Source organism: Pararge aegeria, chromosome 11 (genome assembly GCF_905163445.1).
Source record: "Pararge aegeria chromosome 11, ilParAegt1.1, whole genome shotgun sequence".
Taxonomy (NCBI): domain Eukaryota; kingdom Metazoa; phylum Arthropoda; class Insecta; order Lepidoptera; family Nymphalidae; genus Pararge; species Pararge aegeria.
Genome location: NC_053190.1, coordinates 223,899 through 236,040, shown reverse-complemented (window position 1 = coordinate 236,040; position 12,142 = coordinate 223,899). Strand labels below are relative to the sequence as shown.

At 44.6% G+C, this 12,142-nt stretch overlaps 2 protein-coding genes across 2 annotated transcripts; both read left to right on the top strand.

Annotated features, from left to right (window-relative positions):
• Positions 1–490: 490 nt before the first annotated feature.
• LOC120627535 lies at positions 491–1,832 on the top strand. The gene is made up of 2 exons (XM_039895539.1): positions 491–734; positions 995–1,832. The coding sequence occupies exons 1-2, from the start codon at positions 584–586 to the stop codon at positions 1,384–1,386; spliced, it is 543 nt and encodes a 180-aa protein (XP_039751473.1). The 5' UTR covers positions 491–583; the 3' UTR covers positions 1,387–1,832.
• LOC120627358 (protein borderless-like) lies at positions 1,595–11,471 on the top strand. Its single transcript, XM_039895343.1, has 10 exons — positions 1,595–1,722; positions 1,786–2,038; positions 6,705–6,933; positions 7,497–7,751; positions 7,831–8,021; positions 8,280–8,727; positions 10,528–10,734; positions 10,805–11,025; positions 11,086–11,227; positions 11,287–11,471. The coding sequence occupies exons 1-10, from the start codon at positions 1,595–1,597 to the stop codon at positions 11,469–11,471; spliced, it is 2,259 nt and encodes a 752-aa protein (XP_039751277.1).
• Positions 11,472–12,142: the final 671 nt, after the last annotated feature.

The window sequence follows — 12,142 nt, the reverse complement described above, 5'->3', positions numbered from 1 at the left end:
CTGTTTAAACTCGATTGTCTCAAAACCGAAACTTTCGTTTTTTAAACTACATTTTTTGTGAAGATTGAAAAATTGAAGGCTTCAGGAAGGTTACTGATTTGTTTCCAAGGCGCATTCGAATCAAAGACACAAATCATATTCAATAAGTGCCCTAGGACAGCATGTATTCGAAAAACCGTACCTACCATGTATGTAAAGATATTCAATGCAATACCAAAATCAGTAACTACCGTACTTATCAGAAATTTAAGAATACTGAAATTGAAAAAGTGGCTATTGAGTATGCTTATGTATTTTTTTCAATTGATGAATTTCTGAAATTGAAGCCTCAGAGCTAGATTGTTTATAATTACTCTCGAGCTTCGTTCGAAGATATTAGCAATGTACATTGTAGTTTCACGTTAGGCTCGCCGTTTCGCACTTTATTTCGGAGGTAGGTAGGAAAAAAAAAAAAAAAAAAAAATTGATGTTACACCACCTGCCACGATCATGTCATTCACAGTTTAGTGCATCGCTGTTTCGTACGTTTTTAAATATAAATTAGTGTTTTCTTTGAGATAAGGATTGTTTTTAAGAGTTTATCATGCCGAAAAGGAAGAAAGATAGAAGTGACGATTGTGATTTCGATTATTTAGCGAAAAAGTTAAGAAACATAGAACGTAAAATATCAAGAAAGCGAGGACGCCGTACATTGTCGTCGGATAGCGATAACATGTCGCTGCAAGACCCGAACAGTAAGTAATTATTTTTAACTTTTAATAAAAGATGTGATTGCTTGCAAGTTGCAATGAATATTCAGACATAGGTATCACAATTAGGTTGCGTGTATCTCAAATAGGAATTACACATATATACCTACCTTTAAAATAGGGTTGCGTGTTTCTCATATCGGAGTCTCACATACACCCATATTGTACAGGTTTGCGTGTTTCTCGTACCGGAGTCTCACATACACCCTTATGGTAAATAACCGAAGCAAATTTTCGCTTCACAGGTAGCGAACCGATCGCCGCCATTGAGGTTGATGTCACAGAACCTCAAGAATGCTGCTCTTATTGGAACGAACCCTTGGAACAGAGCAATGGGAATACCCACCATTCTGACGTTACTGATACGGTTGCAACAGCGGCTGCTCCTGTAGCCAGCGCATCACCGCAGCTCCAGCGCCCAAATGACCCAGTTACTGCTAATGAATTGATAGTTGCTCTGCCGGATGCACAAACAGAGCCTACATTAAACCCAGAACTACTGAGTATTTTAGGAGAGGATCCAACCACCGTCAAAGAATATGGTGATAATATACAAAAAGACTTAGCTGTTAGGTTAAGTCACATAAGTAGTTACTACTGGGTTAAGCAAAGAAAACCGAAAAGAGCTAAGAGATAGATATTTAGCTCCGGCTAATTGCAAATTAATAAAAGCGCCGGCACTGAACGCCGAAATTCGTGCATCCCTGGCAGATAGTCAAGCAAAACGTGATAAAGGGATAGAAAATAAGCAAGTATCAACCGCCTCTGCGCTGTCATCACTCTGCGCAGCTATTACCTTACTCTTGTCCTCCACTGAGGCAAAGCAAGAGCTGCTCAAACTATTAATGGATACGGCTCGAATCCTAGGAGATATTCAACACAGTGACTCAGTGCTTAGGAGATTTTTTATTCTCAGTACTGTTAAAAAAGAATTAAAAGAGCATCTGGAGAAGACCAAAATTGATGAGTTGCTGTTAGGTAATAATTTATCTGAAGGCTTTAAGGTCGGCTAAAATTATCAACAAGTCTGGCGCAGATATAAGATTATCAGCAAGGCCAGGAGCACAAAAGCCCGCAACTCCCGCAGCTGCAGCTATCACCAGGCAGCCTTTAAACTACCGGGCGCCCCTCACGAGTCAGCGCGCGCCGCCACACCAAGCGGCAGCGAGGGGCTTTCGGCCAACAGCGCGACATCAGACGGTGAGGCGGACGACGACGTCGACGCAGCACGCCGCTGCCTCGAAGACGTCATTGCATCAGCAGCCTTCACGACACAGGCGATAGAAACGGTAAAACCGGCAGGCCGCTTGACTTATTTCTTCATAAGAAGTTCATAAGAATTCATAAGAATTCAAGGAAATATTTACGTTTTCAATGGGATCGCAATCTTTACGAATTCAATGTTTTACCATTCGGATTGAATACAGCTCCTTCCGTATTTACTAAGATTCTTAAACCTGTTGCAAAACTATTGAGATCCATGGGATACGTGTCTACCATTTATTTAGATGATTTATTTTTAGTCGGGCAATCTTATAATAACTGTTTACAGAACTTGTCCGATACAAGATCATTACTAGAATCTTTAGGATTTATAATTAATAAAGATAAAAGTGTATTTACGCCTCAACAATCCTGTAAATATAGATTCCAAAAAATTTGAAATAAAATTACCTGACAATAAGAGATATAAAATAAAAAATGAAATATTAAAATTTAAAAGCTTAAAAAGGTGTAAAATAAGAGAATTTGCTCGGTTTTTGGGTTTACTCACCTCCGCGTGCCAAGCTGTAGATTACGGCTGGCTATACACTAAGGATTTTGAGCGCTGTAAATATCTGAATCTAAGGGAAGATGAAAACTATGACAGGTTCATGACAATACCAAACAATTTAACATGGGTGTTTGATCGGTGGCTAAGCATTATTGATTATGCTGTGTGTAAAATAAAAGGTGACTAAGTGCCATGGAAATATTTACTGATGCCTCAACAACGGGTTGGGGGACCTCCTGTGGTGAGGATACCGCTTGTGGGCCATGGAGTGAACAAGAACGGCAATTACATATAAATTACTTGGAATTACTTGCAGCCTTTTTAGGACTTAAATATTTTGCAAATAACCTCCAAAATTGTTAAATTTTACTTCGTATTGATAATACGACTGCAATATCTTATGTAAATAGAATGGGGGGCATCCAGTTTCCACATTTGACAGGGATAACACAGCAATTATGGATATGGTGCGAAATACGTAAAATAACGGTCCATGCTGATTATATTCGCAGTTCGGACAATAAAATCGCGGATGCAGAATCGCGAAGAACGCATCCTGATATTGAGTGGGAGTTATCAAACAACGCTTATATTACAATTACAACGATGTTTGGTATACCCTCTATAGATTTGTTTGCGAGTAGGATAAATCACAAATGTGACACATACGTTTCGTGGTATAAAGATCCGGATGCCTTTGCAATCAACGCGTTTACTATATCGTGGAGTGATTTTTTCTTTTACGCGTTTCCGCCAATTGTTATTGTCCTTAAGACCTTGCGAAAAATAATTAACGAAAAGGGAACAGGGATTGTGGTGGTGCCTCAATGGCCAACACAACCGTGGTACCCACTCTACAAGAAACTTCTGACATCAAAACCATTGATTTTAAACTCACAGGATAATTTGATAATTTCTCATTGTAGCGATCGCGCAGTACACCGACAGATTACCCTGGTTGTAGGGATTTTATCCGGACTGCGCTACTCCAAAGAGGAGTCCCTCAGTCATCCATCCCAGTGATGCTGGCGTCGCTTGCAGACAATACACTCAAACAGTATGACATTTGTTTTAAAAAATGGTTTACCTACTGTCAAGATAATGATTTACATATTTATAATGCCTCGATTACGAATGTTTTGAGTTTTCTATCTTATAATTTTGATTCAAATGCTAGATACGGAACAATAAACACTTGTAGATCTGCTCTTTCATTATTGTTAGGTCAGGATGTAGTTAACAATGATTTAACTAAGAGATACCTAAGAGGAGTTTTTCGTTTACGACCTACATTGCCTAAATATAATCTAACATGGAATACTGAGCAAGTTTTAGATTATTTATCTAATTGGTACCCCAATGAAAATCTAAAACTCGATCAATTGAGCAAAAAATGAATCACCCTGATGGCTCTGGTTACAGCTCACAGAATTCAAACACTTTCTTTGATAGATATAAATAATATTAATTTCACAAGTTCCGAAGTAATAATAAAAATTCCAGACTTCATTAAGACTTCACGGTTGGGTGCTTTACAGCCAATATTACACTTACCTTTCTTTTCACAAAGATCACAAATATGTCCTGCGAATGCTTTGAAACTATATTGTGAAAGAACCAAGGACTTACGAAAAGATGTAAATACATTGTTCATTTCATTCCGAAAACCTCATGGGAAAGTCACTTCTCAAACATTGAGTAGGTGGATCAAAAGTACCTTAAATTTGTGTGGGATAGACACATCCATATTTACTGCCTACAGTACTAGGCATGCATCGACTTCCAAAGCCTTCAGGGCAGGAGTGAGTATAGATATTATTAGAAATACTGCAGGGTGGAGCTCAAATTCCTTAGTTTTCGCAAAATACTACAATAGAATAGTATCTAATGAGAATTGTTCATATAGAGTATTTGCCAGGAACGTATTAAATACTTAAAATTAAAATCATTATTGCCTGTACTTCATTATACAAACCTCACTAAAAAGATTCATGTAATTATATTATAATCATTTAGGAAATTCTTATAATGGAGAATTGATAAATTTTATTTCTTAATTAATTTGTTAGTGATTTTGTTAAAGTGGTGTTTATCATTCTATTTTGATAATAAGATTGTCTGTTTTTTTAATCATTACAAATAAAGTAGATTCATATATTTCACGATTATTACATTCTCTCAACATCTACAATGTGTACATTGCTAATATCTTCGAACGAAGCTCGAGAGTAATTAATGATTAAACGAACTTACCTGTACGTGAAGTTCAATCATAATTACTCGAAGGGCTTCGTTCGAAGATATTAGCAACCCTCCCTCCCTTTCATGGGCTAGCCATACCCCTAGGCGTGAAACATACGTAAGATAATAATTAATTATTCTACAGCGACAGCTCAGCACTCTCTAAACTTAATGACATGATCGTGGCAGGTGGTGTAACATCATTTTTTTTTTTTTTTTTTTTTCTACCTACCTCCGAAATAAAGTGCGAAACGGCGAGCCTAACGTGAAACTACAATGTGTACATTGCTAATATCTTCGAACGAAGCCCTTCGAGTAATTATGATTGAACTTCACGTACAGGTAAGTTCGTTTAATCATTAAGTATATACTTAATTGACCAAATTTTGTATGTTGGGGTTGCCTGATTGGATATGTTGCGACTTTTTATTTTGTTAAAAACATTTTATCACATATTCATACAAATAAATACATAACATTACATTACATTGTTTGTTAGGAAATTTATTGGATTTTTTGTATTTGTGCTTAGCACTTATTTTAAAGTTTCGGGGGAAGTCTGTCTGTTTTTCCGTTAGAAGGAAATTCACATTTTTATGTGGATTAGAATGAATATGAAATTATTTTTGTAATCCAAGATAGCTTTGCCAAATTTACAATTTAACAATATGCATGTGTTTTAAGGTGTTCCGGATGGTGAAGAACGAATATGATATTGCTGTTGAAATCCAAGATGGATGCCGTGCAAATTTGTCAATTTACAATATGGGTATCGATTTAATTTATATAAATTTTTTATATCTATTTATTACTTTAATACTTGTTTCTTGTTTATTTTATTATTTTAAATTCAATTTGTGCTTCTTTTTATGTTATTTTTTTAAAATGTTAATTGCCCTGTATATGTGCTATGCCTGAAACAAAATTTATTATTATTATTATTAAAGGTTTAGACTACAGTAAACATTAACGCTCGCTAGTTTGTTAGTTATTGAACTGATTATTTTTTTTTATAGCGGCAATACACATATTAACAATGGACAATTTGAATTCTTTACCTGTTACGGTTCATTAGACACAGCCCGCTGTCGGACGGATGCGACGGTCGGGAAGATGGGCAGTTGTGTCTTAGTACTGGGGTCCCGTTGGCATCTACCTACTAGCCTACTACCTACTAGCTGAGATACAGAAACTTTTTAAAAGTGTACATAAATTACAATGAAAACCCTAACACTTCAATGCAGTGGAGCGTTGGTAATTATTTTAACAATCGGTTCTAGTTTCCATACTAATTTAGCTTATATATTTACTGTAAATCAACGTTAACACTGAACTTTCTTCCATAGCTATGGAACGAGAGTCCTAACTTCGTCTACGCTGGCGAATAACTTAGCCAAGTATTTGTATGTGCACGTACTCAGGTACTCATCGTTCACACTGAACCCCTTTCTCGAGCTATTGCTCTGAGCGGAGCGTTACATCGTGACGTCCTGTGTGTTGCATCATCATGCATCATGCATCATTTGAATCATCATCTCCATCTTAATGAGTTGATAAGCTTCAAGCACTAATATCACGAATCATACGGATGTTATTACTCTGAATCACAGATTCCCTCGCTTTATTATGATTTCACAAAGCATAGTAAACACGAGGCCCTCACCCACTCACCTCTATTATACTACTACTCACCCTATTTCCACATCAAATTCTATCTGAATTGTCAAACTGTTGTACCCCTAAAAAGTCTTGATCCGTTATTTTAAATTAGTAGGTAAAATAACTTTGCTTAAAAAGAATCATCAAATTCGGTGTATAATTGACAGAGTTCTCTGTAGTAAAATAAATTCAGCAGTTCCAGTAGCCTGGACCTGCGGCCAAGGAAGAGAGATTATTGCCGTTCACTCGTGAGGTTTGTGCAGCGTGCGTGTCCGTTGCAGGGCGAGACGATCTTCTCGTGGTACAGCGGCGAGGGCGAGCCGCGCGTGGCGGAGCGCTGGGAGGGGCGCGTGCGGCGCGTGGGCGGCGCGGGCGCGCTGGGCGGCGGCGCCGTCAACGTGAGCGCCGTGCGCGAGGCGGACGCCGGCCTGTACCGCTGCCGCGTGGCCTTCCCCAACCGCTCGCCGCCCGCGCGCAACAACGGCACCTTCTACTACCTCGACGTCGACGGTGCGCTCCCTTTCGCGCCCTTCTCCCTACTATCTTGGAGCAGCAGCGAGCTCATTGGGTTCCTAAAACTTTTATTCGTCAAGCTACGAGTGGGTGCGGCTTGCGGTTTGAGGATGATCTACAACCAAATGTCGTCGGTTGAGTGTTAGCTCCGCGACCAATGTATGCGAGCTATGTATTGCCTCTTTAGCTTCGTGACTCGTTGAGCTATGTCCATAACTCCAGTTCGTCCACGGATCTCCTCATCTTTAATTTGATGACGTAAGTTATTCCCAGCATAGCTCCCACCGTCGATCGCCCGCTGAGTGTCATTGAGCCTTCTTAGCAAGCCCTTCGTAATCGTAAGTGACCGAGTTGCAGAACTTTAAGTCATCACTGGCAACACGCACCGCTCGACGACATTGATCTTCGGGCACTGAGGGATTTTTGGGCGAAAAGATGTCATGAAGTTTCCGGATCGTGTGTCCTAGCTCATCTACAATTTCGAGTGTAGATATCTCGACGATTACGGGCGGGTGACAGATGTAAGCGCAATTCCGCTAACCGCATCCACTCGCGCGCAGGCGGCAACCTGATCGCGACGCCGCCTCACAACGTGACGGTGCTGGAGGGCGAGCGCGCCGAGCTGCAGTGCCAGCCCAAGAGCCCCGAGTGGCGCGTGGCCTGGCTGCGCAACGGCGAGCCCGCGCGCGAGCCCGCGCCCAACGGCAGTCTGCTGCTGCCGCGCGCCGCCGCCGCCGACCTGGCCGAGTACGAGTGCCGCGTGAGCGCGCCCGACGGCCGCACGCAGAGCGCCTCCGCCTGGCTGGACGTGCAGTGTGAGTTGCGCGCCCGCGCCCGCCCCGCGCCCGCCCCGGGGACCTCCCGCCGACGCGCCTGACGCCGCAGTCGTTGCAGACGCGGCGCGCGTGCTGCATTCGCCGGCCGAGCGCCTGCTGGCGCACGGCAAGGCGGCCAGCCTCGACTGCCACTTCAGCGCCAACCCGCCGCTCACCAACCTGCGCTGGGAGAAGGACGGCTTCCTGTTCGACCCCTATAACGTGCCCGGCGTCTTCTACAGTAGGAACGGCAGTCTGCTTTTCAATCGAGTGGGTACCCTTCTGTTGACATACGTTATAGATTAGATTGATCGCTGAGTGAGACATTTCTTTTCTCTGACCTTAAATGAATTTTCTTGCTCACATTCATTAAGAGACCTCGAAATCGGCTATAGTATTGAGGCGATGTCGTACGTTATAGGTATATCCAAACTTGGATTAATAAACTTTAAAATCAAAGTCACAGTGCACACTGGTGCCTTAACTAGATGTCATAGGAGTGTAACGGCGACCGGCCTCGCGGCGCAGGTGGACGAGTCGCACGCGGGCGTGTACGCGTGCACGCCGTACAACGCGCTGGGCTCGGCGGGCGCGTCGGGCGGCGTGCGCGTGCGCGTGCTGCGGCCGCCCGCGCTGGCCGCCGCGCCGCAGCCGCTGTACCTGGCGCGCGTGGGCGGCGCCGTGACGCTGCCGTGCGAGGCGCGCGCGCCGCCCGACGCGCCCGCGCCCGCCGTGCGCTGGGCGCGCGCCGACGGCCGCGCGCTGCCCGCCTCGGCGCTGCTGCGCGGCGGCAACCTCACGCTGCGCGCGCTGGCGCCGGCCGACCGCGGCGTGTACGAGTGCCGCGTCAGCAACGCCGCCGCCGAGCTGCGCGTGCGCAGCGAGCTGCTGCTGGAGAACGTGCCGCCGCGCGCGCCGCACGACCTGCGCGCCGCGCCCGCGCCCGGCGCCGCCGTGCAGCTGTCCTGGGCGCCCGGTACGTGCGCCGGATCCAGACGGCTCGTTCTCATTACTGTTTGACTTTATGCTGAACGTCCGTGAGGGCCGTAACCGCGAGTGGGGCTCGGGATCAATACCTGCAAGCGCATAATCTGAAGAACAAAAATTTATTTGATTTCATAGACACGGTATTGGTGTCCAGCTGTCTGGATTTCTTACTATTTGTAGAGCCGTATGTATACCCAGCGCAGTGCTGGGTATACGGGGTATATTGGTTATATAACAATTGACTTTTCCTTTTCTTTAAAGTTGTTATTTTAAAACTCGCGATAACTTCTAAATTGAATATAGAATTACAGCGAATTTAAAAGTATTTTACTGCTATACAACGTGTAACGGAATTACGAAATACTGTCGAAGGATGCTTAAGTATAATCATATATGTATATTTTATAAGGAATAAATTCACCCTGTAAAATATTAAATCAAAAGGAACGTATTTTTCCATACAAACAAATTCAAAACATTCTCAGGGTTTACTTATTATGACAACATTATTGTAGACAAAAGACCGACACGTGTATAGTACCTACGCTACGCGACTCTTAGCTATTAAAGTGACAACAGACACCTGATTTTACTTTTGCATGTGATTTTAGGGTTGTATGTTGTTGATTTTTTTCAGTAAAATAAATAAAATAAATAAATAAATATACTACGACAAAACACACACCGCCATCTAGCCCCAAAGTAGCTTGTGTTATGTGTACTTATATGACTGTTGAATATTTTTATGAATAATATACTTATAATATACAAATGAAAATAGTCGAATGAATGATGTCAATGGTTAACTGGAAAACTATTAGCATATATTTCACAGATAAATTTCAAAGACAGTAAAGAATGTATTTCTAAAGTCTCTGAAGTATTATTTCGGTTTTCATTTGCACGTTGATAATAGGTACTCTTGTCGATAAAATTATACGTGACGGTTAAGCTTCTTTCTTCTTTCTTCTTTTGGCGAAGAAATGGTTAAAATCGGCCCAGAACATTCGGAGCCTATTAGGTACAAACAAACATTTCATTGAATAAAAATGTGCTTAATCCCTATCTTATTTAATAAGCATGCTATTTACAAATCAATACACGAGCGAATTGTAAAAAATCATTTGAAGACAGCCTTCATAACTTCTATTCACAAGAAAGCTGGCGAACATATTCTATAGTGAGCACTTACAGACCTATCTCCACTTTGCGTGCTAACTAAAGTAAATACCTACCGGAGCATTGTTTTCGAGATATATTCTCGAATTTGTTTTGATTTGTATAGTTCCTTCTTCTTCTTTCCATCTTATTCATACATTATATTAAGAGGATATATTATCATAGACGAATATGTTGAAAATGGTTACTAGCTACATTCTAGCTAGAATGTAGCTAGTAACCATTTTCAACATAGCATTTTCAAGATTTTCTTATCATCCGCTAATTGCAAAAAGCTTTTTGCAATTAGCGGATGATAAGAAAATCTTGACGATTAAGTTCCTTCTTTAACCTTGAAGGAAAACATCTGCATGTCTGGGAGTTCTACGTGATGTTCTCAAGATTGAGTGCAGTCTTCCAAACCGCACTCGGGCAGCGTGACAGCACCCTGTGTCCGGTTGTGTGGGTACAGGCTTGATGAATGATAATGACTAGAGAGTATGCCACTTCAGTTTTGTGGCGCGATTATTTCCTTTTTCCGGGTTATTTCCGTCTCCTAATGTAACTATGTATGAGTTGCTCAATGAGCTTATATTATTTATTCGAATTTATTGAACGTGTGTGTGCACAGGTCACAGCGGCGCGGACGCCGAGTACGCCGTTTGGTTCCGCGAGCGCGACGCGCCCGAGTGGCGCAGCGTGCGGCTGCCGACACGCGGCGCCACGCGCGCCACGCTGCCCGGCCTGCGCGCCGGCGCCGCCTACGAGCTGCGCGTGCTGGCGCAGGAGCCCGGCGGCGACGGCCTGCTCAGCCGCCCCGTGTTCGTGCGCGCCGCCGGTGAGCCGCGCCGCGCCCGCCCGCCCGGGCTCCGCGCCCCCCGCTCACCGCCGCTGCGCTCTCGCCGCAGATGCCGACGGCGAGGAGAGCGCCACCGAGCTCCCGCCCGAGGCGGAGGAGGCGCCGGCGACCGACGGCCCGCTCGGCGCCCTCGACTCCGCCGACGACACCGGCGACGACGGCGACGCGGCCGCCGACACGGAAGATGCGGCCGGCGACGTCGACGTTGCGGACGACGCCGATGATGTCGCGCAATGGAACGCCGCCGACGCCGCGCCCGTGGAACTGGACGTGAGTATACCGCGGAGGGCGCGGGGAGTCCGCGGCCGGCACTGACGGCGGGGCCCGCAGGTGAGCGTGCGGCTGATCGAGGAGGGCGCGCTGGTGCGCTGGCGCGGCGCGGCGGGAGTCTGCGAGCTGCGCTGGTACGACGACGAGGCGCCCGAGCGGCGCCTGCTGCTGGCCGCCAGCACGCCGCAGCAGTACGCGCTGGGTGAGTAGCGCCGGGGCGGGGCGGGCGGGGCGGGCGCCGCTGACGGCTCGTGTGTGCAGTGGGCGAGCTGCGGGAGGGCGCGCGCTACTGGGCGCAGGTGCGGTGCGCAGGCGCGCGCGGCGCGGCGGCGCTGGCGGTGCCGCAGTACGCGCGCCTGCGCGGCGTGGCGCTGGGCGCGGGCGGCGGCGCGCTGCTGCTGGCGGCGCTGGCGGGCGCGCTGTGCGCCGCGCGCCGCCGCCGCTGAGCTCGCTGCTCCGCTGCGGCCGCGACCTCGGCGGCCTCGAGCGAATGTTTCCGAAGATGTTCAGGAGCTTGTCTATAATTAGAAATTAACAAATCAAAAATCTTAAGAGTCCCGGAATCCGGGCCTCCGAACCTTCGGGCGGCATTGGCACTGTGACGACATTAAATAAACATGCTGCACGTTTGTGAGCTGCAGCACAGCCGGGTGCTGCTGTATCTATAACTTTTATTTTTTCTCACGCCCCATATAAATCTGTGTAAGACAAATTTTAAAAATATATGTTACATTTATGCTTTCGTTTAGACCATAATTTATCAGATCAACTTAACAATAGGCATTTGTAAATGATTAACTCATTTTTATTTTATTTATTTGTATAGATTTAATATGTAGCTGTAGTTAAGTATATAATTTTGTCACATGAAACATAAAACATAGTCCCGGAGAACTCTTAAAATAAGTTATGTTGCTAGAGTGTAAATGTAAATACATATAATATTTATTGTACCCTTGAGTAATAAATAACGATACTAAAATGTTTTATTAATCCTTATATCCCTGGTGTTGATAAAACGTCGACTTCAAAGAGACGCCTTTCAAGAAGCGGTGTACAATCTACTAAATCTACTTTTTTTTTCTGCGCTGGGGAATGCATTTACGAATCCCTTCCG

Coding starts and splice junctions, on each gene's coding strand:
- LOC120627535 (XM_039895539.1), top strand. CDS start 584: ATGCCGAAAAGGAAGAAAGATAGAAGTGACGATTGTGATTTCGATTAT. Junction 735..994: donor GTCGCTGCAAGACCCGAACA/GTAAGTAATTAT, acceptor TTCGCTTCACAG/GTAGCGAACCGATCGCCGCC.
- LOC120627358 (XM_039895343.1), top strand. CDS start 1,595: ATGGATACGGCTCGAATCCTAGGAGATATTCAACACAGTGACTCAGTG. Junction 8,022..8,279: donor GCAGTCTGCTTTTCAATCGA/GTGGGTACCCTT, acceptor CTCGCGGCGCAG/GTGGACGAGTCGCACGCGGG. Junction 10,735..10,804: donor CGTGTTCGTGCGCGCCGCCG/GTGAGCCGCGCC, acceptor CTCTCGCCGCAG/ATGCCGACGGCGAGGAGAGC.